Below are 26,787 nucleotides of genomic sequence, written 5' to 3'. Positions count from 1 at the left end.
TAAGAATATTTACATCAAAAAGCTTTTTCAATATATTCAATCGCTTTGTTTATTTTGCGATAAAGCAGAAAATTTATCTCATTGCCAATATTTTTCCGCGTTTCATTATCAAAAGGAACGCTTTAGGCATCAGTCAATGCTTTTCCATAAATTTCAATTTACGAGGTGGCATAATACTTCTTTAAAGAGGGTCCGTCAAAGGGAACAGACGTGTTTTTGATTCGCTCCGCAATTAATTCAAAATTCTCAAAAGCTCCAGATAACAACAACAGAGATTAAAGTTTCGAATCTCAGTTCAACTTGTTCAGACGTGTTTTGACTTGTTCGGCAAAATGGTAGAAACAACAACAAATCTCAACAACGAGGAAAGTAACCAAAAACTTTCGGAAAAACAACCTGAATCTCAACAACAAGATTCAGCACCCGTGACAACTCTCATCACCGAGGATATAAACAACGAAAAGCAACATGACATTGAGATGGAAAATCTCAAAACAAAACAGACAACAATGGATCAATTCGTCCAACCATTAAGGGCAGAAAAACGTCGCAGCCAACTTGAAATCTTCAGTGCGCCAGCCAAAAAGATATCTAGTGCTAGCAAAAAGAAAGATGACAACAAAAAACAATTTGACTTCTCAAATGCCAGGATGAATCTGTACGATGACAGATTTTTCAACTTCAGCGGAGATAACAGCAATGCACCAGAACAGCCAAAACAAAGTGAAATATCATCATCATCGAAAGACAACAACCTAACATCACAGCAGAAACCAAAACCACCACCGATCCATATAACTAGTGGTGGAGGACAGGAGATCAGAAGGTTGATGAACCAGATCAACAACCAACCCAGGAGTTTTATGATCAACGTCAAAAAGGATAAACTCAAAACAAAAGTTGTATCAACGGAGAGTTGGGACGACTACGACAGATTCATCAAACTCCTCAGAGAAAAACAACACCACTTTCACACCTATGCAAACCAGGAACCACAGATGAAATTCGTGCTCTACGGACTTCCAATGATGGAGATCGTAGACTTGGAAAAGGAGTTGAAAACGGAAAACATATCACCAGTTAAAATTGTCAAAATGACAATGAAACAAAGGAGACACGATAACGACGACGACCAGAACTACCTTCTGTATTTTAATAAAGTACAGGAAGGTAACATTTTGGAAAACCTTCGAAAGGTTAACTGTGTCTACGGCTTCAAAGTAAAATGGGCTAAATACAACAACAAGCGTAACGGACCTTCTTTCTGTTCGAAATGTTTGCAGTTTGGTCATGGACAACGTGGTTGTAACAAACCACTAATCTGTTTCAGATGCTCTGAACAGCATGATTCAAAAACCTGTCCTTACATTTCGATTGAAACCAACAAGGTCCCAATCGAAAAACTAAAGTGTCACTTCTGCGGCGAGAAACATTCAGCAATCTCACAAGAATGCAACATCAGGAAACAAATAATCGAGAAGTGGAAAGCTAAATCAATGAACGACAACAACCGAAATCAAAACAGACCATCAGGTGAACAACAAAGGAATTCACGAAATCCTGCTGGACAACAAAGGAATTCACGAAATCCTGCTGGACAACAAAGGAATTCACGAAATCCTGCTGGACAACAAAGGAATGCTCCACCAACATCAAAAGCAGGTGAACGATCAGGCGGATCTGATCAATTTACATCACAAAGACCATCTAGGAGTATCCCAGAACCGGTACCAACAACATCTAGAAAACCAGCTTCTGAAACCTCCGCACCAGTCACCATAAAATCGCAAAATAATCATCCACAACAGAAACCCTCAAATCAGGGAAATCAAAACAAAACACGAAGAAACAGGAGAAGGGGAAGGAATGGAAATAACAACAGGTCAAAGCCAAAGACCAATAACAACCATCAACAGAACTCAACGCAGGTTGTAGAAATTATGGACCTAGACTTCAATTCACTAACCTTGGAAACAAACAAGGTCGATCCTGAACCTTCATCCAGTGGTAATACAAAGGAACAAATTTCACCAGCCCAAGGCACAATCGATGAATGCATGTTCTTCATCAACTCATTCATCGAAATCATCACCAAAAAGCCAGAGTACCTAAAAGAGGAACAGGTACAACAAGCCATCGGCCAAAAAGTTGCCAAAATCTACATGAGTCAACATGGATTGTAGTCACCAAAGAATCAACGTAATTTACTGGAATGCTAACAGCCTTGCAGATAAGATGTTAGCATTTCTCGACTACCTCAGCATGCAAAACGTTGATGTTGCGTGCATATCGGAAACATTCCTAAAACCAAACTCCAAAGTAGACTCGCATCCTGACTACGTAATTCATCGATTTGATCGCATTGATAGACCAAAAGGTGGTGTTGCGATCATTGTCAAAAGAAATCTAAAACATCAGCTTCAACCAAGTTACAACACAAAGCTAATAGAATGCATCGGAATAAAAGTCTTCATCAACGAATCAATAAGCTGCCACATCCTCTCCGTCTATCTTCCAGGAGGAAGCAAAGGAAGGAAATAGACGATCATCTAAGAGATGACATCAACAAAATAACAAACATCAGAGGAAACTACTACATCTGCGGAGACTTCAATGCAAAACATCGAGAGTGGAATTGCAACGTAGCAAACAAAGCCGGGACAATACTACAGGATATGTCCGGGGAGTTCATGATCTACTACCCCGATTCACCAACGTATTATCCAGAAGATCCGACGAAATCTGTATCAACAATCGACCTAATGCTCTCAAATTCCAGTCTGAACACTACAGAACTAAAATGCACAGAGGCAATGAGTGACCATTGCGCTGTGTATTTTCAAATCAGGACATCCAAAGTTGACAGAACAGACAACACAGTTTACAGATATGACTACAGAAATGCCAACTGGAAAAAATTTAAATCTTATATAACTCGTCGCATCGAAGACAACACTCTGGAAAACCCGTGCAACACCGTAGAGGAGATAGAACATCATATCAAAGTATTCTCAGAACTCATCATGGATTCAAGAAACAAAACTGTGAAGAAGAGAAAGATCAACTTTGAATCGACAAAGCTCACACCAGAAATCAAAGACTTAATCAGGACGAAAAGAAGTCTTCGACGAAGATGGCAACGTAGCAGAGATAATCAAATCAAAACTGAATTAAACATCCTACAGAAAGTCATCAAAGACAAAATTAAGGAACTCAAAAATACAAACTGGAATAAGCGGCTTTCAGAAATCCAACCATCAAACCAAACAGTCTGGAGGATTGCAAAGCATTGCAAGAAAGGTTCAAAATCGATGCCACCGCTGATTGATGCAGATAGAACATTCATCACTAATAAGGAAAAAGCCAGCGTTCTCAGTGACTATTTTCGTAAAGCTCACGAAAATCCACTTGAGGACAACAACCCAGTACATACCCAGGAAGTAGACAACGCAGTGAAGGAAACATTGGAAAGAGGAAATAGTGGCTGCACAGAACTTACAAATGTAGAGGAAATCTCATACATTGTAAGAAATCTGAAAAATCCTAAAGCACCAGGATTAGACGATGTCAACAACATACTCCTCAAAAATCTTCCACCAAAAGGCTTCGAATATTTGAAGTTCATCATCAACACGTGTCTCAAACTTAACTATTTTCCGAAAGTTTGGAAAAAAGCTAAAGTAATCCCGATCCCAAAACCTGGCAAACCAGCAAACGAAGTGAGCAGCTATAGGCCAATAAGCTTGCTTAGTTCCCTAAGCAAAATATTGGAGAGAGTATTGCTGAATAGAATAAACGAGCATCTGGAGGATAACAACATCATTCCGACTCAACAGTGTGGCTTTCGCACAGGACGATCAACATCTCACCAACTCATCAAAGTAATCAAAACAGCAAAGGAAAACATAAGCAGGAAGAAATCAACAGGAATGATCTTCCTAGATGTGGAGAAAGCATTTGACAGAGTCTGGCATAACGGACTCTTGTTTAAAATGATCAAATTAGGGTTTCCACTACCACTTATAAAAACTGTAAGATCTTTCCTAAGTGAAAGAACTTTCTCAGTTTTTATTAAAGGTCAGTTCTCAGAAACCAATGAAATCAAATTCGGAGTACCACAAGGAGCAGTGCTTTCACCAACTCTCTACAACATCTACACATATGATATTGTAAGAGAAACAACCAACAATATCGCACTCTTCGCAGATGATACTGCATTATATCATTCTGCAGAAAACTCAGCCGATATTGTAACACATCTACAACACACTGGAAGAAAAGTACAACAATACATGAACAAATGGAAAATAAATCTCAACAAACAGAAGACTCAAGCCTTATTCATCACAAATAGGTACTCCAGGCAACTTCCTAGAGACAACATCAAATTCCTCAACGAAAACATCAAATGGGAAACCGAAGCTAAATATCTGGGAATGATAATCGACAAGAGAGTGACATTAAAGCAGCATGTAGAATATGTGACCAACAGAGCTCACACTGCACTAAGACTACTTTATCCCCTCATCAGCAGGAACTCACATCTCGACGTTCGAAACAAACTTCTCATCTACAAGCTAGCCGTGAGACCCATCTTCACATACGGCTGTCCAGCATTTGAACGGATGGCAAAAACACATCTACAAAAACTACAAGTACTACAAAACAAATTCTTGAGAATTGTTCTCAACAAAACAAGATATGAAAGGATATCAGATCTACATACTGAAGCAAAAATACCCTCTATTGAGGACTACGTCGGAAAGTTGCAAGCGAATTTCAACACTCGTCTTGCGTCGCGAAACACCGAATAAACCACAACATAAATTAAAGCAAAACAATTTCAAAATAAAATCAAAAACTAAGTGATGAAGGCGATAAGTCAGAATCCTTTAAAAATTTAAATACAAATAAAATGTATCCAAACTTTGTACATAATTAAGTTAAAAATTTAATGAATAAAAAGTTTATTTTAAAAAAAAAAAAAAAACTTCTTTAAAGCTATAAATCATTTGATCCAGTTGATTAATTGGAATTTTTATTTATGTCTATCGTTACAGATTTTACAAAACAATGGTTCTCATCAAGGATATCAAATTTAAAGACCCAAATTGGCGCCCAAAAGTTCTAGTCACTCATAATGATGTTCCAGAAACTGGATTAAAATTGCTGCGTGAAAAATGCGAAGTTACAGTTGTTAAAACTAATGAAAGATCAGAACTGCTCCAAAAGGTTAAAGGGATGGATGGAATCTTCTGGGGTAGTCATCAGAAGCTTGATGCTGAAGCATTAGACTTGGCTGGGCCTCAACTAAAGGCAATCTCAACGATGTCTGTTGGAATTGATTATGTAGATTTGGATGAAGTTAAGCGTAGAAAGATCCCATTGGGATATACTCCAGATGTCTTGAATGATGCTGTTGCCGATATTGGTGTTGGACTTGCCATCGCAGCATCTAGAAGATTCCATGAAGGACGCCAGAAAATTGAATCTTCAGATTGGCAACGTCGTCAGCAGTGGCTTTTAGGACAGGAAATTCGTGACTCCACTGTAGGAATTGTTGGATTTGGAGCAATTGGCGAAACTATCGCAAAACGTTTGACTGGATTTAATGTCGGTCAATTCTTATATTGTGGCCATCGTCCAAAACCAGCAGCTGAAAAATACAACGCAAAATTCGTTCCTTTTATGGACTTGGTTGCTCAAAGTGATTTCGTAATCATTATTTGTCCATTAACTAATGAGACTAGAAAAATGTTTAATGCTGAAGTCTTTTCCAAAATGAAGCCTTCAAGTGTGCTGATTAATGTGGCACGAGGAGACATTGTAGATCAAGAAGCTCTGTATGATGCATTAAAGAACAATAAAATTTTCTCAGCTGGATTGGATGTTATGAGTCCAGAGCCATTGCCAGCTGATCATCCACTACTTACACTTCCTAACTGCTGTAAGTTACTTGTCAATATCTCATGAATGATTTTAAATCCTAGGATTTATTTTAATCCATCGGATTTACTTAAAATCTTCTTATTTTCTTTTATTCCAGTCATTATCCCACATTTAGGATCTGCAACAATCAGAACAAGAAACGACATGTCATCATTGGCAGCTATGAATGTTCTTTGTGGACTTGCAGGTGAACCAATGAATGCACCAGCTTATTAAAACACAATTTTGTGTATATTTTTAATTACAATACATGTTCTATATATCATTTATTTGAAAATAATAAAAACTACACTGAATCTAAATCGTAATTGTCCCAAGGCAATCTCTCTGCGTATGCTGCGCGATAATTATATTGATCAATTTTCGGATATTTTTGAATGATTTCGTAATAAGCTTTAGCGATTCTTACACATTCGTCGTTGGATAGTTGAAATGATCTTAATTCTGGATTTACTTCTGCATTTTTAAATAATTGGACTGTCATTTCATCACGAACTGTTGGTGGAAATAAGTTCTGAACGCCTCGTCGGACATACTTTTGCCTTAATGAGAATATATATCGCATAATTTTCTCGATAAGTTCAAATGGAAGGTCAGTTTGTGGCGTTTTTAGAGGAATCATTGTGATAACACCCACATCAACGTCTGGTTTTGGAACGAATGCTTTACCTGTTGAAATAAAAAGTAACGTATTTTAGATATTTGAATTATTCTGTTAAGTACTAAAATTTAAATTTTGTGCTAAACCGTTACAAAAATTTTCAGGAATTGTACAAAATTAAAATATTGGTGTTGTAGAAGATCAACGCGTGCCTACCTGGTATAACAAATCTCAATTCAGGTTTAGCCCAAAGTTGTGACATTAATGACAATCGACATCTTTGATCATCAGCCATTCCAGCTACAATACGTTGTGCTACCTCTAATTGAAATGTTAATGTTAAACTACTTCTTCCGTATTTCCATGCTCCTTGCCTTAAACTCATATCTCTGATCCAGTTGATGAGTAATCGTGTTGAAATGGCAAATGGTAAATTTCCAATTAAATGTACATTTGGAAGATTTTTATCATTCCAATCAGTCGATTGAAAATCAGGAAAAGCATGTTCACATCTATAATTTAGGATGTCATCACGTACAATATCCATTTGAATGACATTTTGAACTGATTCCTTTAATATCTCCAGTGTAGGCATAAATCGACGATCTTTTTCAACTACAACTAAATGCTTTGGATATTGTCTTAAAATTGACCGTGTTATGGATCCTGGTCCTGGTCCAATTTCAACAACATATCCATTTTCTATACGACCTGCTGCCCTCACTATTTTGTCTGTAAGTCGCTCATCCATTAAAAAATTTTGAGAAAATTGCTTTAGGGCACGTAACTTATATAAACGAATTAAATCACGGATTGTTGGCAATGGTGGTAAACGATGGATTGCACTACCTACAGATGCCATTGTTGCCATTATTAATGCTTAATTAATGTTAAAATTATAATTGTTTTTGAGTTAATTCTTCTTTTGCAGGTTCTTCAAAATCATCTAAAAATTTCTCCTGTTTAACTGCATACATAGAGTATCCGTAGATACCTAATACAGAGACACCAAGTGCAACAGCTAAATGACATAAATAGAATCATGAATTAAATAACTTTCAATGTGTTTTCGGCAATTTTTTATTTACCTGTCAAAATGTTATTTTTTCTTGTCTTTTTCAGCTTCAAAACTCTTTGTACGTTCTGTTCCTCAATCAATTTCATAAAATCGATCTCAGATTGCTTCAATTTGCGATCCAAATGCTTCACTTTTGGTGTTTCCGACATTTGTTATTTAATTTTAATGAAATATTCTGGATCAAATCGACAGAGTTGTTACTCACGTTCTGTAATAATTGCGTGCGCAACATTTTTCTGTAAACTTTAGTACACTAATTTCATAACATCGTATTTATCTTTATCTAATCAATGTCATGTATAGGCAGAACAAGGATCATCATTATTGGATCGTCTGTGAGCTGTCGAACCACATCAATTAATTAAAAGTCAACGAAATTTCCGGTTTTAACAAGTTAAAAATGATCAGATTTTAACGGTCAACAAAAATTCAAAAAAACTGTAAACAACTCAAAGCGCTCTTTAAAGTCAGCTTTGTAATTCTAATAATTCGCGTGAAAATATAAAAACATAAATTTAATTGGAATCACGCAATTGGGAGGATGTTGAGAAACATACTACAATTAACAAAGTTCACAAGAGCGTCACCGACGATTTTAGCTAATAATTATTCACAGTATGGACAACATTTCATCAATCCAGTCTTTAAAAAGGACGAACAAGAGGCATTAATTAAAAGCGGTGAAATTGCCAAAATAGCATTCGTTCCGATCAAAGCACCAAGGAACAATGACAGTTCTAGTGTCTTTCATGACCATCGAGTCAGCAAAATGGTTAATTACATCATGCAAGGTGGAAAGAAGGAATTAGCAAGAAAGCTCATGGCTGATACATTTGAGAGGATCAAAAGAATACAGATTGAAAGATATCATAAAGCACAAACTGAAGAGGAGAAAGAGAAAATAGTTCTTAATCCACTCACAATCCTTCACATGGCAATTGAGAATGTACGATCGATTCTTATGGTCACTCCAGTTCGTCGTGGTGGTGTTAAATATCAAGTTCCAGTACCAATTAGTGAGAAAAGTTCATATTATCGTGCATGTAAATGGCTAGTTGAAGCAGCTAGAGAACATGACCGTAAAACTCATTTACCTGAGAAAATGGCATTTGAACTGCTGGATGCTGCTAATAACTCTGGACGTGTTGTAAAGAGAAAGCATGACTTGCACAGATTATGTGAAGCCAACAGAGCTTATGCTCATTACAGATGGAGCTAAATTAGTAGATTATTTGACTGTAAAATGATTTGTTTTGATTTATATTTTGAACGGCTTTTTGAGATTTAAAATGTAACGGATTGCTTTGATTTAAATTTTTAGAACATCTTCTAAAAATTCAAAATTTTAAACGTCGTTATTTTTTAAATCGTAGAAAGCCGTTTAATATTTTTCAATTTCAAGTTATTTCCAGTGACATTTGAGATAGTTTTATGCAATTAATAAATTTATTGAATTCATTTCTAAGAATAACTATTTGTTTCTTGATTTATTCACCAAAGATGCTAGAAAATTTGTCGTAATCTAAAATTTCTACTTCCTTTGAAAGTAATTTTAGGTCTTCATGTCCATTATTAAACTTCAGCTTAGTGTAGAACTTTCCAGCTATACTGTTTGGTAGATCCGAAAATGGCACGACATCGTCAATTTTAAACTCACTGTCTCTTCTGCTTCCCCAGAAGTTTAAATATGCTATTCGCACCAAATCCTTGTTCTTCTTGTTCACGTACATGAATCCAACAGAATTTTTCAATAAGTAACTTATAAAACCTAATGTCAGCACTAAGGAAGTTCCAGTATATCCAACAACCAGTAAATGCTCAGCAAAGAAGAAATAAGTAACTGGAAGTCCAAAAACTGTCGCTGTAAGTTGATAATTCTTTAATTTGATGACTGATGATACTGTTTTGATCTTTGGAAATCTATAAATTGGTTCCCAATTCTCTCTTAGTTCCTCTGCGGCACTTATTTTCTTAACTTTTGTCTCTTCATTTTCTGTTGAATATTTTCTTTGACTTAAATAGCCAGTTTGACATGATGATATTGATACCTTAAGTGATGAATACACTGGTCTGTTGATGAAGTTTATGTGACTTAGTCTACTAGCCAACATATTTAATTAATTAATAGAGTATTGAATGATTTCGTGAATGTAAACAAAACTGACAGGGGAACTTCAACTAAAAATTAGCCGTAGGGGAACAACAACTGTATTGAAATATTTCAGTTTGTTTTGAAAACAAAATAAAAACGTGATTCTCAGTCAAATCAAAAATAATTAAAATTTTCAAGTAACTATTCAATAAATCATTAGTTAAAGTAAATAGACTACATCATAAACCATGGAGGAATCAGTGAAGCTAAAAGAAACGTGAGTTTATTCATTAAATACATAATAAATTAAATAACTTAATTTTCTCATAAAATTCCAATAGATTTGAAATTGAAAAGCAGTATGGTGCATTTTATACAGGCGGAACAGTACTATGGACGATGGATGGAACAAGATTTTTATGTCGTGATGAGCATAAAATTAATATCATCTCAATGAGATCAATGGAAATAGAACGAGTTATTGGAAAGTCAGAAGAAGGAAGTGAAGACATAATTTATACCTTTATCCTCACATCAAATGATGACTTCCTGATATCAGCACATAGAAGTGGATTATTAAAGCTTTGGGATTTCATGTCTGGTGAATTAAAGAAGACTTGGAGGAATTTGCATAGAGGACCCATATCATGCCTTCAATATTGCTCAAATTTAGACATTTTGGCATCAGGAGGAGCTGATTCGCTCATAAGAATCTGGGATTTTAAGAATCAAGTCTGTAAAGGCACACTTAAAGGAATACAAGGTGTTGTTAGTGCTATGGCTTTTCATCCAACTGAAAATATATTAATTGGTGCTGGCGATGACGCAAACATCTATGCATGGAACCTTGATTCCCGAGAAATTGTCAAAACCTTTTCTGGTCACATATCTCGAGTCACTTCCATTTCGTTCTCATTCGATTCCAAAAGTTTTATCTCATCAAGTCGCGATAAAGTTATGATTTTGTGGGATTATGAACATGAGAAGCAAATTCGAACGATTCCAGTCTATGAAAGCATTGAATGTGCTATTGTACTTCCTTATAACATCCAATTGCCTAATAATATTGAACTTAATGACGAATCTAAGGTTTATGTTGCATCTGCTGGCGAAGAAGGAATAATTAAAGTATGGCAAGCAAATGAAGCCAAAATCTTGTACAAGCAGGCATCAAGTGTCATTTCAAGAGCATCAGAGGAAGGTGGACTGGCAGTTACTCAAATGCTGTTTAATCAACAACTACAGCAAATCACACTTGTCAGCTACGATCACAATATTATTGTTCATGATATCTCGACATTTGAGTGTGCTAAACAGCTGATTGGATTTACTGATGAAATTTTGGATCTAGTTTTGATGGGTAAGCAAATATTTTTATTTTCAAATTTAACGGTCGAAATAATTTTAAAATTTCTTGCAATATTTTTGTTCTAAAAATAACGATCAATTTTTATTTGAAAAATATCAGCAATATTTTTTTTTCAAATCTCAAATTTCCGTTAAAACTAAATTAATCTCAATTCTCATTGTATTTCCATCACAGGCAAAACCAATCAATATTTAGCAATGGCAACCAACAGCAATGACATCAAAGTCTACGATACATACACAATGAATTCCAAAATTCTTAAAGGACATACAGATATCGTATTGGCATTAGCAACCTACAAGAACTATCTTCTATCATCATCAAAAGATCATTCAATAAGATTATGGAAGGCTGATTTTGACACCTTTACATTCGAATGTATAGGCGTTGGATCAAAACACACAAATGCTGTAGGTAGTGTTGATATGAGTAAAGCAACGTCAAGTTTCTTCGCATCAGTAAGTCAGGATCAGTGTTTAAAGCTATGGAAATTTCCAAAGATGATTGAAATGATTGACGACGAAATTCCACAATTATTATGCATCAATACACAACTTGCCCATGAAAAAGACATAAATTGTGTCACAATATCGCCAAATGATCGTTATATAGCCACAGCGTCTCAAGACAAGACTGCAAAAATGTGGGATGCAAATGATCTTAAATTGATTGGTGTTTTTCGAGGGCATCGTCGTGGTGTATGGACAGTACGATTCTCACCGGTAGATCAAGTCATTGTAACTAGTGCAGCCGATTGTACAATGAGACTATGGAATATCACCGATATGACATGTTTGAAGAGTTTTGAAGGTCATGAAAGCTCTGTTCTTAGATGTGAGTTTGTATCGAATGGAATGCAATTAATATCAAGTGGTGCTGATGGTCTAATTAAATTGTGGACAATAAAAAGCTCCGAATGTATTCAAACGATTGAGAAACACGAGAGTAAAGTTTGGACATTGGCAATAACAGAAGATGAGAAATTATTGTATAGTGGCGGTGCTGATTCAACATTAATTAAATGGAGAGATATGACGGAGATAAAGAAACGAGAGGAATTGAAGAAGAAGCAAGAAGAAGTCCTTCACGAACAAGAATTAAATAATTATTTACATCAAAAACAAATGTTGAAGGCATTGAAACTAGCTTTAAGATTAAATCGTCCTAATATGACACTTAAAATCATCAATACAATAATTAGGAATCAAGAGGAAGGACTTGACGTGACAATTGAGAGTTTGTCAGAGTTTCATAAGCAGCAACTACTTCAACATGCTGTAAATTGGAATACAAACAGTAGAAATTGTAAACCAGCACAGCTTGTCTTTAATATTATGCTGCAAGAGATTTTAAGTGGAAAGTATAAAGTACAAGGTTTGGGTAAAATTATCGAAGATGCACTTCCATACAGCGATCGACATTTTAAACGAATGACCGAGTATTTAAAGGACCTTAAATTTGTAGAATATACAATGCGTTGCATGCAACCGTACGGTGGTGATGTTGCAATGAAATAAAGAATAGTAATTGTTACAGCGATATTTACTGCATGTGACAACAAATGATGTATAAAAAAATAAAGAATTAATATTCAGGAAGCCGTTGATTTTCTTATTATTGACTTTCCCATTTTTTTTTCAGTGCATCTTTGCTGTTTTGTTGCATTTATTTTGTGTGTTTTGAATGATCTCATTAATAAGCTGTCAATAGGCATTGAATTGTGTGATATTTTGAAGGAAATGTTTGTATATTTATGGGATTTGTGGATAATTTGTAGACGAAAAATTCATAGAGATTAGTTTTAGAAGAATACAATGTTTAACGGTTGTCTGTTCTAAAATTCAAAATCTCCAAAATGTCCAGGTTTAAGTTCGAATCAATTTAATGATTAACGGTCATTTAAAATTCAAAATTCAAACGAGTGTAAAATTGAAAACCATTCAAATGTTAACTTTGATGACTCCTTTAATTTCATTTTCAAAACCTTACAAATGTTTCAAATTTTAAAAACCATACAAATGTTTGTCACAGTACTTAAAACAGTTCAAATGTTTTTTTTCAAAGCTATGCAAATGCTTACAAATGTGCTTTAAAACAATACAAATGTTTTTCAAAACCATTCATATGTTTTTAATACACAGCTTGATTTAGACATTATAACCTGCATTTTAATGACAATAATGCAATTTTTAATAACTTTCAAAATTGCACGATTCATAAAAAGTTGCACTGCAATAAAAAATAATAAAAAAAAAATTCCAACGCACAAAAAAATCATAAATCAAGAGAGGAAAGATTTGAATGCAAATTTATGCAAGAAAATCATGTGAGGTGCGTTTTGTTGCCGCCAACCATCAGACCTTGCTATTGAAAAATCAAGATTGCAAGTTTTTATTTTTGGACGTCGTCAACTAAAATTGACAAGGTAAATGCAATTATGCCACATTAAAATGATAAATTAACTCATGATGGATTTTTAACATGAGAATAATCGTGAGTATGCATAAATAAATTGATTAAGCTTTACACCTTCTTAATCAAAAAACAATTTTGTTAATAATTCTCATTAATTATGGTCAATTAATTCACGATTATGCCTCGTGCTCATCTGTTTGACAAAAAATTAGCATAAATATTTGTGTAAGTTCTGTTCAGGATAGAAGGAAAAAACACGGCCATAATCGGTCTGTGACGTAACATTAAAGACGGAACTTAAATTACTTAATTTACTATTTTTTTCATTTGCGTAATTTCTCTGCAAATTGAAAGAATGATAAATTTAATTAATTTTTTTTTCTTCACCGGCAAATATTTACTCTAATTTTTTTTTGTGTATGTATGGAGAACCTTACTATAATTTATGATTGGTTTCGATATTACGTTCACGAATTCTTTGTTTGTTTTTGACATTTAATTATTTATTTTTATTTAATATGTCGAAATTCCTTTCACAATATTAATTTTCTGAGGTATCTACTCGATTTCAAAAATGCATTTTCAGGTGCTCATACTTAATTTATTTACATCTTCTTCATCACGTTCCTTTTATCGTCATAATTTTTTTTTAGTCACACGAAGTTCAAATATTGGAACACTTGACTGATTGTCGCACTTTTATGATATGATTCATGGTACTTGTCATTTGTTTGTATCAAAAATTTTCTTCCCAGAAGTGTATACAGACAATAAAGATACCAGATGTTCATCGTTACCATGCTTTCATTTTGGATTGTTTTGAAATTTATAACGGACTTTTTTTTGAATTTTTAGTACAGAAAGAAGATTTTGAATTTTAAAAAGTCGTTAATGTAAATAACAACAGCATGTACAATTTTGACAAAAAAATTAATTTAAGTGATTTTCAGACAACAGAAGGAACTAACAGTAGTGAAGTGACAAAAGTGAATAATCCTGGAAAACAACAAAGTAAGCACTGGCGCTTAAATATTAAAGAAAACAAAAATAAATCTCGCATTAAGTTTACATTAAAATTTGTCAACATAAAAATAGTTAAGTAAACAGTTAATTACTTCCAAATGTAGTTGTTTATCGAAACGGTAGTGATAACGTCATATTTATAGACTTGTTGTTCGTTATCGAGACAATGAAATGTCAATTTTCATCGATATTTTCAATTAGTGATGAAAATTCACTGGAAGAGCTACTGGAAGTTATTGTCTTAAAGAACACATTAGTTTCATAACAACTGTGTCATTAAGACATGCTTTGTTGACATCCAATACTCATTTGAACTTGATTTAAAGCTTAATTCATGAATTACCATATTATAACGATAAATACAGTAAAGAACATCCTTGGCCAAATATTTGACTATATCTTACAGGCCGATAAGCCATAAAAAGTATTTTTATCACTTTCTTAGTAAGCAAACGAAACGAAAAAATAAAATTAAAATACAATATAAACTATTACTTAGCTTGTACAATGGAAGTGAGAGTGTATAGTCGGCTATTAAAACACGGCAAGGCATGAGAAAGAATATTCAGTTTACTCGTTGAGATCTTTGCGAAAAGCACAGTAATTTAAGAGCTCTGGTGAGCGTTTCAGAGCAAAATTATTATTATACACAGTTCAGTTGAGACTTGATACTCGACGCGATCGGAGTTGCCCATTTAAGAAAAAAAAAATATAAAATTATTAACCAATATTCAATGAGTTTATTAAAAGTGTGTACATAATTAAATAAAATAGTGTAATATCAATTGATTCCAAGATCACCGACCTAACGTATTTCTGTACTTAAAGCACTGATTTTTTGAATTAAAACCGTCATTTTGTTGCACATCCATAGAACATTTAAATTAATTAATTTGTGATCATAATTCGCATCAATGGTTGATTAATTGAGTCACTTTAATTCACTTCAGATCGACTGAAGAGGAATTCCTTAATTCGGATATAGCAAAACAAAATTAAAGACAATTTAAAACGGAAAAACAAAGTAAAAATCATGGAAATTCTAAAAATTGTGATTACGCTGTTGCTGCAAATTTCCCTAATTGCTGTTGTTGCACAAAATTCAACTCAAAGTGAAACTGATCGTGATAAAATTACACAATTAAATTTATCAAATGAGAGTGATGCTACTATTGTGCCAAAGCTTGAAAACTCCACGATACATAGTAACGATAACAATAACTTAACGTCGACAAATGTAAAGGCTGAAAAACCGTTTAATGATACAGAAAATCAGACATTAACAACAACTACCTCAACAGCTGATATGCTGATTCCACCGGCTACTGTTGAAGCACAAATTGAGAAATTGGATGTTACGTCAAAAAAACCATCAAGGCTTACAGTCATCGCTTCACAGTGAGTATTGTTATTAAGCTATTATTGTTAAGTTTTGCTGTATTTTGAATGTGAAGATCTGGGAATTATGGAGATGAATCATACTCTGGTTCATAATTAATTTAATAACTTTTCGGTAATTGATTTTAAGCAACAAAATGAGCTGGAAGTGCTTAAAATCTGATCCTAAAATGTTGAATCTGTGCATTTTTAATGGGTTTGTGTCCTTGCTAAATTTGATCAGAATTCAACGGTTAAAAATAATTCAAATTCATTAATGCATCGCTTTAAATTGCAAATTTTAAATTTGAAAAAATCGTTAATTTCATAAAATTGTAATAATTCGTTGTAATAAGAATTACAAGCTTGTAAAACCCAATTTGCTGATAAAAATCAAGAAATAAGACTTTTTCAATGTTCAAGCATTGCAACGATTACATTTTACTACTTTATCGTATTTCGTAAGCCCTTCCGAAAAATGTCATAGACTAATTTATTAAAAATTTGTTGCTTGATCACGAACTAACGACGAGAGTATTTCCATATACTTATTTTTTATGCACAATGGCATGAAATATGTAGATTAATTAATTTAAAGTTTATAAGCTGAATGTTTTGGGATGAAAAGCTTTACTTTGTGTGAAAATTATACAAAAAAAAATTATTTAATATTTGCGTAACAAATTTCTATCGTTGATAAGGCAAGAAAAAGAGTGTAAAAAGTAGTTTAAACGTTGCACATGCTGTGCACTTGACATTCATCGTTTTTCGTCGTAAACTTGTTCGTGATCATGGCAGTAAACAAAATTGTTTAGCCAATATAATGTTTATATTTCTGGTATAAGACAGAACTAGTTTTTTTGTCTATCTATTGTCTTTATAATTGCTTTTTCGGACATACTTACTTAATCACTTTCGGCAGACGATTTGTCATTTCAAAATTTCGACAGTTTTGCTGGATGTAGTTCATTGATTAGGAAATGCAAAAATTCAGTTTTAGTACCTGTGAGGCTCTTTATACGTAGCGATATTTCAAGTATTACGAACTACTGCTATTCGGCAATTAATTCTTAATAAAATCGGAATTTCGGTACCTGAGTCGAAATCACCTGCCACGGTGCCGCCGGACAATTTTGAGTCTTTTCACTACTACGGTAACCTAGCGAGGTCCTACCGAACAAGCCGTGCTGTTCGGAATAATTATAATCATGCTGTAAGAGGCGAAAAACTCTTCAAGATAAGAAAAAGAGTCATAGTCAGTTATGACTAGAAATTAATATCTTGAGTTATGACGTCAGAATTAATTAAACTTAAAATCTAGTATAATCATAAAGCATTTGTCATATCCAGTTAGTTACTCTAATTGCGTATATATTATAAGATATTTCGTAAATAATAAGGTGTGCCTGCTTGATTTTTGGTTCTTAAGGGATAATAGGTTTAGAGCATGAGGGCTGTCTAAAAATCCTTGGAAACAGCCTGTTTATAGAGACAGAGCTACATTTGGTATTGGTGATTGACAGAAGGCAACCAGCAATAGAGGGAACGTAGACCATTGATCACAGTTGATCTTTCCGGCAAGCGAAATATGTAAGTCAGATTTAGAACAGAGCCTACAGCGTCACAATTTCCTGTTGTTCCTTACTTACTTCGCTGGCCGTACAGTTCAAGTGTGATCGATAGCCTCCCTCAATTGGTACTTGAAGCTGGCTCTATTTCTGGCTACCGCTTGTCGATTAGAAGTATCTAACAGTGCCTACTTGAATCATTAATCTCCTCTAGACAATATCTTACGGTATTATCCGGGGTATTACCGATGATGTAATTTTATTCGGAAATCTACATTCGTTGCCCTCGTTTTACTAAAAAGTCTTAAGTGAATGACCTCTAATCTACATTTTGCGATGAATAATCATAGCCAATTGCTAATTAAAAACATGTTTCGCTATGGAATCCCTGCCTCTAATCAACCATCACTTTTACTAGAAAATATTACCATTCTATGCTTAAATTCCTGAAAAATCCATTAAATCTAATTTTCAACGGCACCTTAAAAGGCTTGAAATGCGCTGATCTAGAAGAATTCCAAGCAAAACCGTAAAAATGTACATAAAGTATGTTTTATGTTGTAGCACAAAGTAGAAGGATAAGAATTTATTTCTATGGTAACTCAATTATAATCACCGCTTGCAGAAAAATAGGAAGTAGCATAGAGAAGAATTTATCATCATAGGCATAGTAGCTGCATATGATGAACGGGTTCTTCATTCTTGACTCGGTAATTATTGTGACAAGAACACATAGAAATATACTTAATAATTAATGGTAATTGCAAGTTCGTTCCATGATGGCATGCGATACGGATGTAATGATAAATTGTGCGAGATTCCTCTTGCTCGTTTTCTATCATAATTAATGAGTTAACATACACACTAGAGGTGCAGTCTCTCGACTAAATATAAATGAGAGACTTCAATTAATGCAGAAGAAGCAAAACTGCTCGCGATGGCGATAAGAAGCCTTCTAACTTTTCTACCAGTTGACATTGGCTTTGCGCAAATATTTGAACGAATTTAATAAGGTGAATAATTTAATTAATTCTTTTCTTTACTTTTTTTTTGTGTCTGATAAGAAAAAAAAATTTTCTTTTGTTTTTCGAGTGAATCATGTAGCACTGAACTGTACTTACAATGAATTATAGTGAGACATTTTATGATAATTTTCTAGGAAAAAAATTATAACCTACTGGTTCGCATTAATTTATAGCTATAAAGATTAATTGATCTATATAAAAAAAATGATTATTAAAGTTCTAGTGAATGCATATTTTGTAAAGATTAGGGACAGACATTATCGATTTTGTGAAGAAAATAATTAATTATTGTAATTATATGTGTTTAAAGATTACAAGGAGTGCTATTAATCTTCAAGATAATTAATGATTATTTAAAGAATAATCTAGATTGTACCAAACAAAACAGAGGAAAAATGTGTTTTCTGTGAAACGTTCATGTCGTGATATACTTCAAATTGTGTCGTGACACAGTTCAGGTAGTGTTGTGACACATCAAAGATCGTGTTGTGACACACTTAAGACCGTGTCGTAAAATATTTCATATGGTGTCGCGACACATTTAAGATCGTGTTGTGATACATTTAAGACCATGTCGTGACACACTTGTGACCGTGTCGTGAAACACTTCAGATCAGAGCTCGAAGCCAACTCGGATTTTGCATGAAAAGTCAACACAAGTCGACTTGATTCATATAGGATTTGACTCCACTTCGAGCTATGCTTCAGGTTGTGTCGTGAAGTACTTCAGAATGTGTCGTGATACATTTCAGTTCGTGTAGTGTCACATTTCAGATCGTGTAGTGTCACATTTCAGATCGTGTAGTGTCACATCAAAAATCGTGTAGTGACACATCAAAACGTCGACCGTGTCGTGACACATTTAAAAGTGTGGCGCGACATGTTCCTCATAGTGACGTGACACACCTCAAGATCGTCTCGCAACACACTGAAGATATCGTGACGTGACACTCCTATGATTGTGTCGCAACATTGCAGTATCACATATTAATGCGTCGCGGAGAATATTGTGATTAGAAGTTATCTAAAAGCAATAATTAAGCACAAAATAAATCAAAAATCTTCACAATTTTGCGTCTATAACATAGACCGTTGAACTGAAAAATCGTTTAAGTCCCTTATATAAACGAGTTTTGAATTCATCTAGTGAACTTGATAAATTGTCTGGATAGTCAGTTTTTATATATAAATGTAGAATTCTAAGAAATAATCCAAGACATAATTATTTTAATTTTGGCTTGTTAATCTACACTATAACTCAAAACAGAACATTCCAGTGGAATTACCATTATTATTACCTTAACCTTCGCAATTTTTATGTCATGGTTTTGCTTGGGTTTTGCCGAATTTTAACAAGGAAGTTCCTTGTTTATTTCATAAAACTCAAGTTTAGCAAACAATACATAACTTAATTAATAGTTCAAGAAGCAAAGGTGCAAAAACGATATATGTTTTGCATATATATAAGATGTCATATAAAAAACAATGTATGTACCACCTTGCTGTAATTGCTTAGTTAGCGTGCATCGAAATAAATATAAACTGTACAACTTTACAGTTTATTTCACCTCCGATTCACAGCTGTATCGTTGACACAACAAGTTGTCTCACGCTAACATAAACATAAGCTTGCATGCTTAAACTTCTGGTGTTGATTATTTTATTAATTACGATTATTGCTTACTATCCAGGATAAAATTAACATATTTATTAATTATTTTAGCTGCTTACTCGTGTCTGAGTTGTTGTTGTTTTAGCTACATGTGTTGTGCCTTCCTTTTCATCTCCAAAAAGTAGAAAATTTATTATTATTATTTACGCTATTAGATGATAAATATTGGAAGTGGCACATAAATTGACATTTCGTTGTAACTCTCGACACATACTTGACAGGACTGCTTATCTAAATAATAAAACAAACAACATGTGAATGTATGAAAGACAATGCCTCATTGTTGTCAATTAATGTCATCTTCGCTTGCTTTTCAAGGAAACTTCTTTTTTTATTTAATTTTTTTTATTTATTATTGAAAAGAGAGACAAATAAAATTTATGGAAGCAGTCACAACTGCTTCGCTGTTTTTTTGCTAATTGAGTCATTAAATGTAAATATTGTTTTAAACCACAAAAAATAATTTCATGCTTATAAGTGATCAACCGGTTCAATTAAAATTACATTTAGTATTTATACGGTGAGCAACATAAACAAACAGCTTTGGTGCTTGGATGGAAGAGTGTCAGTTGATAAGTTGAGTTTTGTCTAGAATTAACTGGATTTTTGTATACTGAATGCACTACTGATGAGCAAAAGTATTGCAACATCCCGAACAGGACAATGTACTAAGGAACAGCTAAGTCACCTTGTGAACGACAATACTGTTGTCTTGACGTCGCCGTGACAGTTTTGAGATGTGACATCATCGTGACATTTTCAAGATGTGACATCAGCTTCGAGATGTGACGTCTCTGTGACAGCTTCGAGATATGTCGTCATCGTGTCAGCTTTGCGATGTGACGTCACCGTGACAGCTTCGAGATGTGACATTACCGCATTGTGTCGCAAGTGAATTTCAATCACTCATTTCTTAAAGGTCAATCACTCATAAAGTGTTTAGTTTTAATTAACTTTAACATTCACAGCTGCATACTTCATATGTGCTATAGGCAGATCTCAAAGTCGACTCGAATTTTAAATGGAAAAACAACTCGATTTCACATAAAATTCGAGTCGACTTCGAAGTCTGGCTGCAAAATTAGTTATAGTTTAAAGATTGAGGCTCTGTCAGCTTAATTTACAGGACGTAAAATTCAGAAAAATCAAAAACCGTCACTTTAACACATAGGTCACTTACGACATCTGTTGGGAGGTCTGTTGCAGTCTGTAGCTCTAAGTTGAACGCATCGATTCATGCAATAATCAAATTAAACTCCTTCCCACAAAACTCTCAACATCAATTCAGCTTCAATTATCAATTTATGCTCTAACAACACCCATAAGCTCAACACATGCTCTTAAAAATCCTTGATTACATTTTCATCAAAATGATCATGTTGAAATCTTCTAAAAATGAGCTCAACTGACACTCCCATATGCACGAGACATCATAAAATTGCACTTGTTGACTTCTCACAATCTCCTAAGTATATGCTTTTTATTTACTCATTTATTGATCTGTAATTGAATTCAGTCACATTTAAACTGTTGAACTGTAAAGTAAATTTCTTTATAAAGTCTTAATTAATACAATTTTGTTGCTCATTTGTGAACTTTGTATTAGGAAGTGCCATATATTTTGTTAAGTTATGACTTCTTTAACATTCCGTAATTTTGCTATGCTGTGTCTTCCTATATTCATGTTTCATCTTCTCATTGACGTGACTCTACAAGATAATTCCAAGAATTTTAATTCAAAAACTAATAACAGCAGTGTTAATCTTGAATTAACGACTGTAAAAATTACAGAAATTACCCACGAAGCAAACACGACATTGGTAGTTAAATCGTATACAGCTAAGCATTACACAACAACTACCCCAATGTCAAAAGTTATTTTGATACCGCCTGCAAATCATTCAGCGCAGATTCAAAAGAGAAGGAATACATCGTAAGTTTACTATTGATATTGAATGTTGAATATAGTCATGCTGCAGTATAGCACGTATGTTATTAAAAGTGACAATAGATTGTGGATGCTTTGAGATACCTTTTTATGCAGATTGATCATGTGTGGTGTGTTAATTCAGTTAGTTTGGGTAGGTCATGCAGATCAAGTCTGTTTGAGTGGGTCATGCAGATCAATTGTGATCCATGGCATCCCTCAGTTGGCACCTGAAGCTAACTCTATCGCTGGCTCCCAATAGCCTATTACCAATACCAAGTGTAAATTGAAAAGTCATTATTAAGGCTTAAGTCGAATAATATAGATAGATCTGTGATTAGGAAAATGGGAAGAAGGAACCACAAATCAGGATACCTAAAAGGCTGATCATTAGCTTATTACTGATCATTGTAGCAATTATGGCAACTTGAATGAAATCTTCGATGTAAATACCAGTGTTGTTCAGACCTTTCTGTGGTACGACACACCATTGTGGCACACGACACACGGTGGCACATGTCACAACACACGACATACGGTTCAAGGCATTTCCCAAAAATTCTGTCGTCACACAGTATGAACAACATACAACAATGTTCAGCATCATTACAAAATCTCAACATTTTGTGGGTTTTTCACAAGTTTCTCACTATAAAGTTAGTTGCAGCTGCTATATTCCATAAGCAATATCTTTACATTTTTACACAATTTTAATTGTTTTTTTTATTTTTTATAATTTTAAAATTTATTTCTCAATCACATGATTATAAGCATTTGTAGAAAAAGAGCGTATATTTAATGAAAATGAAAGTCAAGTTCACGCGAATAACTGCAATATCTATTTGGCGACATCAGGTCTTATTGCTCGTAAAGTTATGAGTTAAAAGTCTGTTTGAATGTATTTGTGAGAGGATATCAAGATGAATATTAAAATAGTCAGTCTTAATTAATGCTGATACATATGGCCTGCACATTGCCGGTATCAAATATATTCATCGATGATTAATTGTGCTATTTTTCATTGAGATTAAGGCGGAATATCCAATTTGATGATTTATTTGTCTATTTTTAATTTCCATTCTCATTGTATTTATTTATAAAATGTAAAAGATTAACGATCATTGATTAAAAGTAAACATGAGGATTAATACTGCCGTCGAGGTGCAATAAAAAGTCGCAAAACCTTTGTACATACTTGATTATAAATTATTTTTTATTAACACCTAGTAATTAATATTTAGCATTTAATATAGGAGATTATTGATAAATCTATTAATTCCGATAAAATATAGTAATTTTGAGAAGGTATTCATTAACTGTTTCTTGGCTTAAACATATACACAGGAGCTAAGCAATGTTTATTTAATAAAGCTAATATGGGAATTAAAGGGTAAACGACTTTCTAGGAGTTTGTATTGCTAGTTGTATACATTGGGATTTTGTGTGTCGGAAGCAATTATAAGATTAGAATATTTATTTATAGGAACTGCAAACAATTTAATTAGATGTATATTTGAATGAATTTATATGCCATGTTTATTGTGTAGAGTAGTGTTGTTCAAGCTCTGTGCCGTATAACAAGCTCAATAAGGGTTCTGGATGCCGGGACCAAAATTTCCCGATAGTTTCGATCTCAATCAGTTGTGTCGGGAAATATTAAAATTTTTAACCAAAAAAACTCACTTAAAGTGTCAAAAACTTAATATCTTATGCTAAATTTCAATTTTTTTTGGACTAACTCTTGAATTTCATTCTAAATGGTGTTCCGCAAAACATTTTCTATAATCAATTAAATTAACGAAACAAACTACAATATGTTGCATATCAAATTTAAAAAATATTGTAAAACAGCCTATGGCTACATACAATAAAATGAAATAAATAATAAAAAAAAAATCAATGGCTCAAAAAAGTTTGAACATTACTTGAGAGTTTTCCAAAAAAAAATTGACCAAAAAACGATCTTTAGGAGGTACAGCATATATAAATCGCTAGTTGACATTTGGGATTCGAACCATAACCCCGAATTTGCATTCAAATTCATATTCAAAGCACTTTGCTTCTTCAACCATTTTACATAATTTCTTCATATTTCATAAACAGCTAAACTCACATTTAAATAACAACAGTTCTTGTCATTTATTAATTCATTTATTTCCATCTCCTTTCAGAGCATCAGAAGGCTGTCCATCATTCGAAAATGCCAATTCTTTAACTCAAACTCAATTATTCAAACGACTTGTTCATCCATGTCGTTATGATCGAATTCAGAGACCTGAACGTATGTTGACACAATATTTCATTATTACATTGACATTTATTGACTTTATTTTCATATTGTATTACAGCACGCGACGAGAATGGACATATTTTGCCTGTTGATGTTTACGCTCGCGCTTATATTTATTTTCTACAGAATCTCGAAGCACATGATTTACAATTTAAGATACAGGCACTCCTGCAACTGCGTTACGTTGACCCGAGACTTGTTTTTAAAGAAGTTGCACCGAATAAGACAACACCGATATTGGGTGAGGATGATTTAAGGAAGGAATTGTGGGTGCCGCATATATTCTTTGCAAATGAGCGGTAAGTGATGCTGTTATGACAACTAATTAAAGAATTGACGAAATTTTATATTATTTTAGAGATTCTGGAATCTTAGGAACTCACGAGAAGGACATTCTTACCTCAATCTCACCCGACGGAACCGTCATCATTTCAACAAGACTACAAGCAACTTTATATTGCTATATGGATCTCAGGAAGTTTCCATTTGATCAACAACAATGTAAAACAGTTCTCGAAAGTTGGATGTACAATGGCTCTCAAGTGAAGCTTCATTGGGAACCCAAATCACCGATAACTTTAGGACCTGATCAACATCTCACTGAATATGTTTTAATGAAAACGTTCACAAATGAGACAATGATTAATGCTGATCTTAGTGATTTACGTCATGGTGCTTTTGCAGGGAATTATAGTTCATTAAGCTTTACAGTCGTTCTTGCACGTCAAATGGGATTTTATCTTATGGATTATTTCCTGCCATCAATGATGATTGTGTCAATTTCCTGGGTTTCATTTTGGTTACAAGCTGATCAAACAGCACCACGTGTTATGCTGGGTACAACAACTATGTTGACATTTATTACTTTAGCATCAGCACAAGGCAAAACATTGCCAAAAGTTAGTTATATTAAGGCATCTGAGATTTGGTTTATGGGATGTACTGGATTTATTTTCGGAAGTCTAGTTGAGTTTGCTTTTGTGAATACAATTTGGAGGAGGAAGAAAAATGTTGAGCTGAAAAAGGTAAGCAAATGGCCGTTATTTTTGGAATTTGAATTTTAAAAAACCGTTATTTTTTTTAAAATTTGAAATTAAGAAAGCCGTTAAAAATTCAAATAATTTTTAATTTCAATGCTAGGTCAATACATCAAACATTTTGAAGCAAACTTTAACTCCAAGACCGATGAGGAGAGATATGGGCGGACATAGTCCTAATTCCTTACAAAAGTCACATTCATGGTCGAATATTAAAGAACAAGATCAAAAGTCACCGCTAAACGGAAGGCAATTTAAATTTGACAATAGTCTCACTGTTCACGTAAGTAGATACATATGCTGCCAATTTATAGTCTAGTATACAATTTTTAAGAATTTTGAACAGTTTCAATATAAAATCCATTAAAAAGTCTTTAACATCATATTTACAGGGTTCCGGATCAATTCCGATAATTACGACTGAAAGTGTTGACGACTTTAAGACATATACAAATGGTGGTATGTCACATGGAAATAGTGCTGTTTCCGTAACGATAGATGCACCACCAACATCAAGAGAATTAAGCGAAAAAGAAAAAGAGCAACAAAAGATAACGTGGACGACAATGACACCACAACAAATATCAATATGGATCGATAAGTACGTAATATGCAATATTCAAAAACGTTTATGACAATTTACTCAATTCTATTCTTTCTCAATTTACAGACGATCACGAGTATTCTTCCCATGTGCCTTCTTCGTTTTTAACATATTCTATTGGACATTTGTCAATATTTAAGCTTGTATTTATTCATTTGTCGAGAAATGCGAAGTTTTAGAGAAATTACGAACATATTCCTTGAAATTTGTATTAGAAAAATGTGTTGTTAGCCATCTTGCGAAAGTGATATCATATTTTTTATAAGAACATTTTATAGAACTTACGTCATTAACTATTTTATTTTTGACATTTTCTGTTATTATAATTAAGTTGACAGACATTTAGATTGATAATAGAAAAACTTTTATAATTGGGGTCCTCTACAGTATCAACCCCAGAAATGACTAATCCAATATTGTAAAATCTCATAAAATTTAAGAATTATTTTCATTTTATATGCCATAAATCATAACTTAAAAATCTATCATGAATGAACAAATTCATTGAGAATGAGCTTTAAAAGTTCTCTCATTTTATTATCATTATAAGTAGCTGTAGATTTCAATTATATTTTTTAAAACAATAACTCGAACGTGTTTTAAGTAAGACAATTTAAATTTGTGAGTGAGTCATACAAATAAGTTCATCTAAACGTAATGAAGAGTGTCTAATCGAGTCTTTTTTTGTATTTTAGATTTAGATTATTATTTTATTTTTTTGCCGTGTGAAGCATTTTTAATTATTAATCAACTTTTTTTT

General features: G+C 33.5%; 6 protein-coding genes across 9 annotated transcripts in view; 4 read left to right on the top strand and 2 right to left on the bottom strand.

The window, feature by feature from the left end:
• LOC139090911 (glyoxylate reductase/hydroxypyruvate reductase-like) overlaps window positions 1-6,271 on the top strand; it is a 44,411-nt gene extending 38,140 nt beyond the window's left edge. For 2 of the 3 annotated variants that reach the window (XM_070640794.1, XM_070640796.1), the window contains 2 exons: window positions 5,061-5,947; window positions 6,047-6,271. In XM_070640794.1, the coding sequence (XP_070496895.1) occupies window positions 5,061-5,947; window positions 6,047-6,165 (1,006 nt within the window). In that variant the 3' untranslated portion in view covers window positions 6,166-6,271. Of the gene's footprint in view, window positions 1-36; window positions 166-5,060; window positions 5,948-6,046 lie in introns of those variants that run through there. The other variant, XM_070640795.1, reaches the window with a different exon arrangement.
• On the bottom strand, window positions 6,173-7,554 carry mtTFB1 (mitochondrial transcription factor B1). Its single transcript, XM_070640797.1, has 2 exons — window positions 6,767-7,554; window positions 6,173-6,618 (listed from the first exon to the last, which is right to left on the bottom strand). The coding sequence occupies exons 1-2, from the start codon at window positions 7,419-7,421 to the stop codon at window positions 6,236-6,238; spliced, it is 1,038 nt and encodes a 345-aa protein (XP_070496898.1). The 5' UTR covers window positions 7,422-7,554; the 3' UTR covers window positions 6,173-6,235.
• Window positions 7,555-8,088: 534 nt separating this feature from the next.
• mRpS7 (mitochondrial ribosomal protein S7) lies at window positions 8,089-9,062 on the top strand. The gene has a single exon (XM_070640798.1). The coding sequence runs from the start codon at window positions 8,170-8,172 to the stop codon at window positions 8,845-8,847; it is 678 nt and encodes a 225-aa protein (XP_070496899.1). The 5' UTR covers window positions 8,089-8,169; the 3' UTR covers window positions 8,848-9,062.
• A 53-nt stretch (window positions 9,063-9,115) lies between these two features.
• On the bottom strand, window positions 9,116-9,739 carry LOC139091103 (transmembrane protein 186). Its single transcript, XM_070641047.1, has one exon. It carries the CDS (start codon window positions 9,737-9,739, stop codon window positions 9,116-9,118), a length of 624 nt encoding a protein of 207 aa, XP_070497148.1.
• A 125-nt stretch (window positions 9,740-9,864) lies between these two features.
• On the top strand, window positions 9,865-12,687 carry LOC139090901 (transducin beta-like protein 3). Its single transcript, XM_070640779.1, has 3 exons — window positions 9,865-9,997; window positions 10,062-11,080; window positions 11,264-12,687. Exons 1-3 carry the CDS (start codon window positions 9,969-9,971, stop codon window positions 12,604-12,606), a joined length of 2,391 nt encoding a protein of 796 aa, XP_070496880.1. The 5' UTR covers window positions 9,865-9,968; the 3' UTR covers window positions 12,607-12,687.
• Window positions 12,688-14,880: 2,193 nt separating this feature from the next.
• Window positions 14,881-26,777, top strand: LOC139090904 (pH-sensitive chloride channel 2-like). 2 transcript variants are annotated; one of them, XM_070640783.1, is made up of 7 exons: window positions 14,881-15,925; window positions 24,268-24,377; window positions 24,445-24,685; window positions 24,745-25,411; window positions 25,527-25,706; window positions 25,795-26,024; window positions 26,094-26,777. In XM_070640783.1, exons 1-7 carry the CDS (start codon window positions 15,561-15,563, stop codon window positions 26,164-26,166), a joined length of 1,866 nt encoding a protein of 621 aa, XP_070496884.1. In that variant the 5' UTR covers window positions 14,881-15,560; the 3' UTR covers window positions 26,167-26,777. The 2 variants fall into 2 exon arrangements, with proteins under 2 accessions (XP_070496884.1, XP_070496885.1); XM_070640784.1 differs by having other exon boundaries at window positions 14,891-15,925; window positions 25,816-26,024.
• The last annotated feature ends 10 nt before the right edge of the window (window positions 26,778-26,787 follow it).

This window comes from Chironomus tepperi, unplaced genomic scaffold (assembly GCF_022539635.2).
Source record: "Chironomus tepperi strain 1889 unplaced genomic scaffold, CSIRO-AGI_Ctep_v1 contig_223, whole genome shotgun sequence".
Lineage (NCBI taxonomy): Eukaryota > Metazoa > Arthropoda > Insecta > Diptera > Chironomidae > Chironomus > Chironomus tepperi.
This window is presented reverse-complemented; position numbering and strand designations above follow the sequence as displayed.

Coding starts and splice junctions, on each gene's coding strand:
- mtTFB1 (XM_070640797.1), bottom strand. CDS start 7,421: ATGGCAACAATGGCATCTGTAGGTAGTGCAATCCATCGTTTACCACCA. Junction 6,619..6,766: donor ATTGAGATTTGTTATACCAG/GTAGGCACGCGT, acceptor TTATTTCAACAG/GTAAAGCATTCGTTCCAAAA.
- mRpS7 (XM_070640798.1), top strand. CDS start 8,170: ATGTTGAGAAACATACTACAATTAACAAAGTTCACAAGAGCGTCACCG.
- LOC139091103 (XM_070641047.1), bottom strand. CDS start 9,739: ATGTTGGCTAGTAGACTAAGTCACATAAACTTCATCAACAGACCAGTG.
- LOC139090901 (XM_070640779.1), top strand. CDS start 9,969: ATGGAGGAATCAGTGAAGCTAAAAGAAAC. Junction 9,998..10,061: donor TCAGTGAAGCTAAAAGAAAC/GTGAGTTTATTC, acceptor AAATTCCAATAG/ATTTGAAATTGAAAAGCAGT. Junction 11,081..11,263: donor TTTGGATCTAGTTTTGATGG/GTAAGCAAATAT, acceptor TTTCCATCACAG/GCAAAACCAATCAATATTTA.
- LOC139090904 (XM_070640783.1), top strand. CDS start 15,561: ATGGAAATTCTAAAAATTGTGATTACGCTGTTGCTGCAAATTTCCCTA. Junction 24,686..24,744: donor ATATTCTTTGCAAATGAGCG/GTAAGTGATGCT, acceptor ATATTATTTTAG/AGATTCTGGAATCTTAGGAA. Junction 25,707..25,794: donor ACAATAGTCTCACTGTTCAC/GTAAGTAGATAC, acceptor TCCATTAAAAAG/TCTTTAACATCATATTTACA.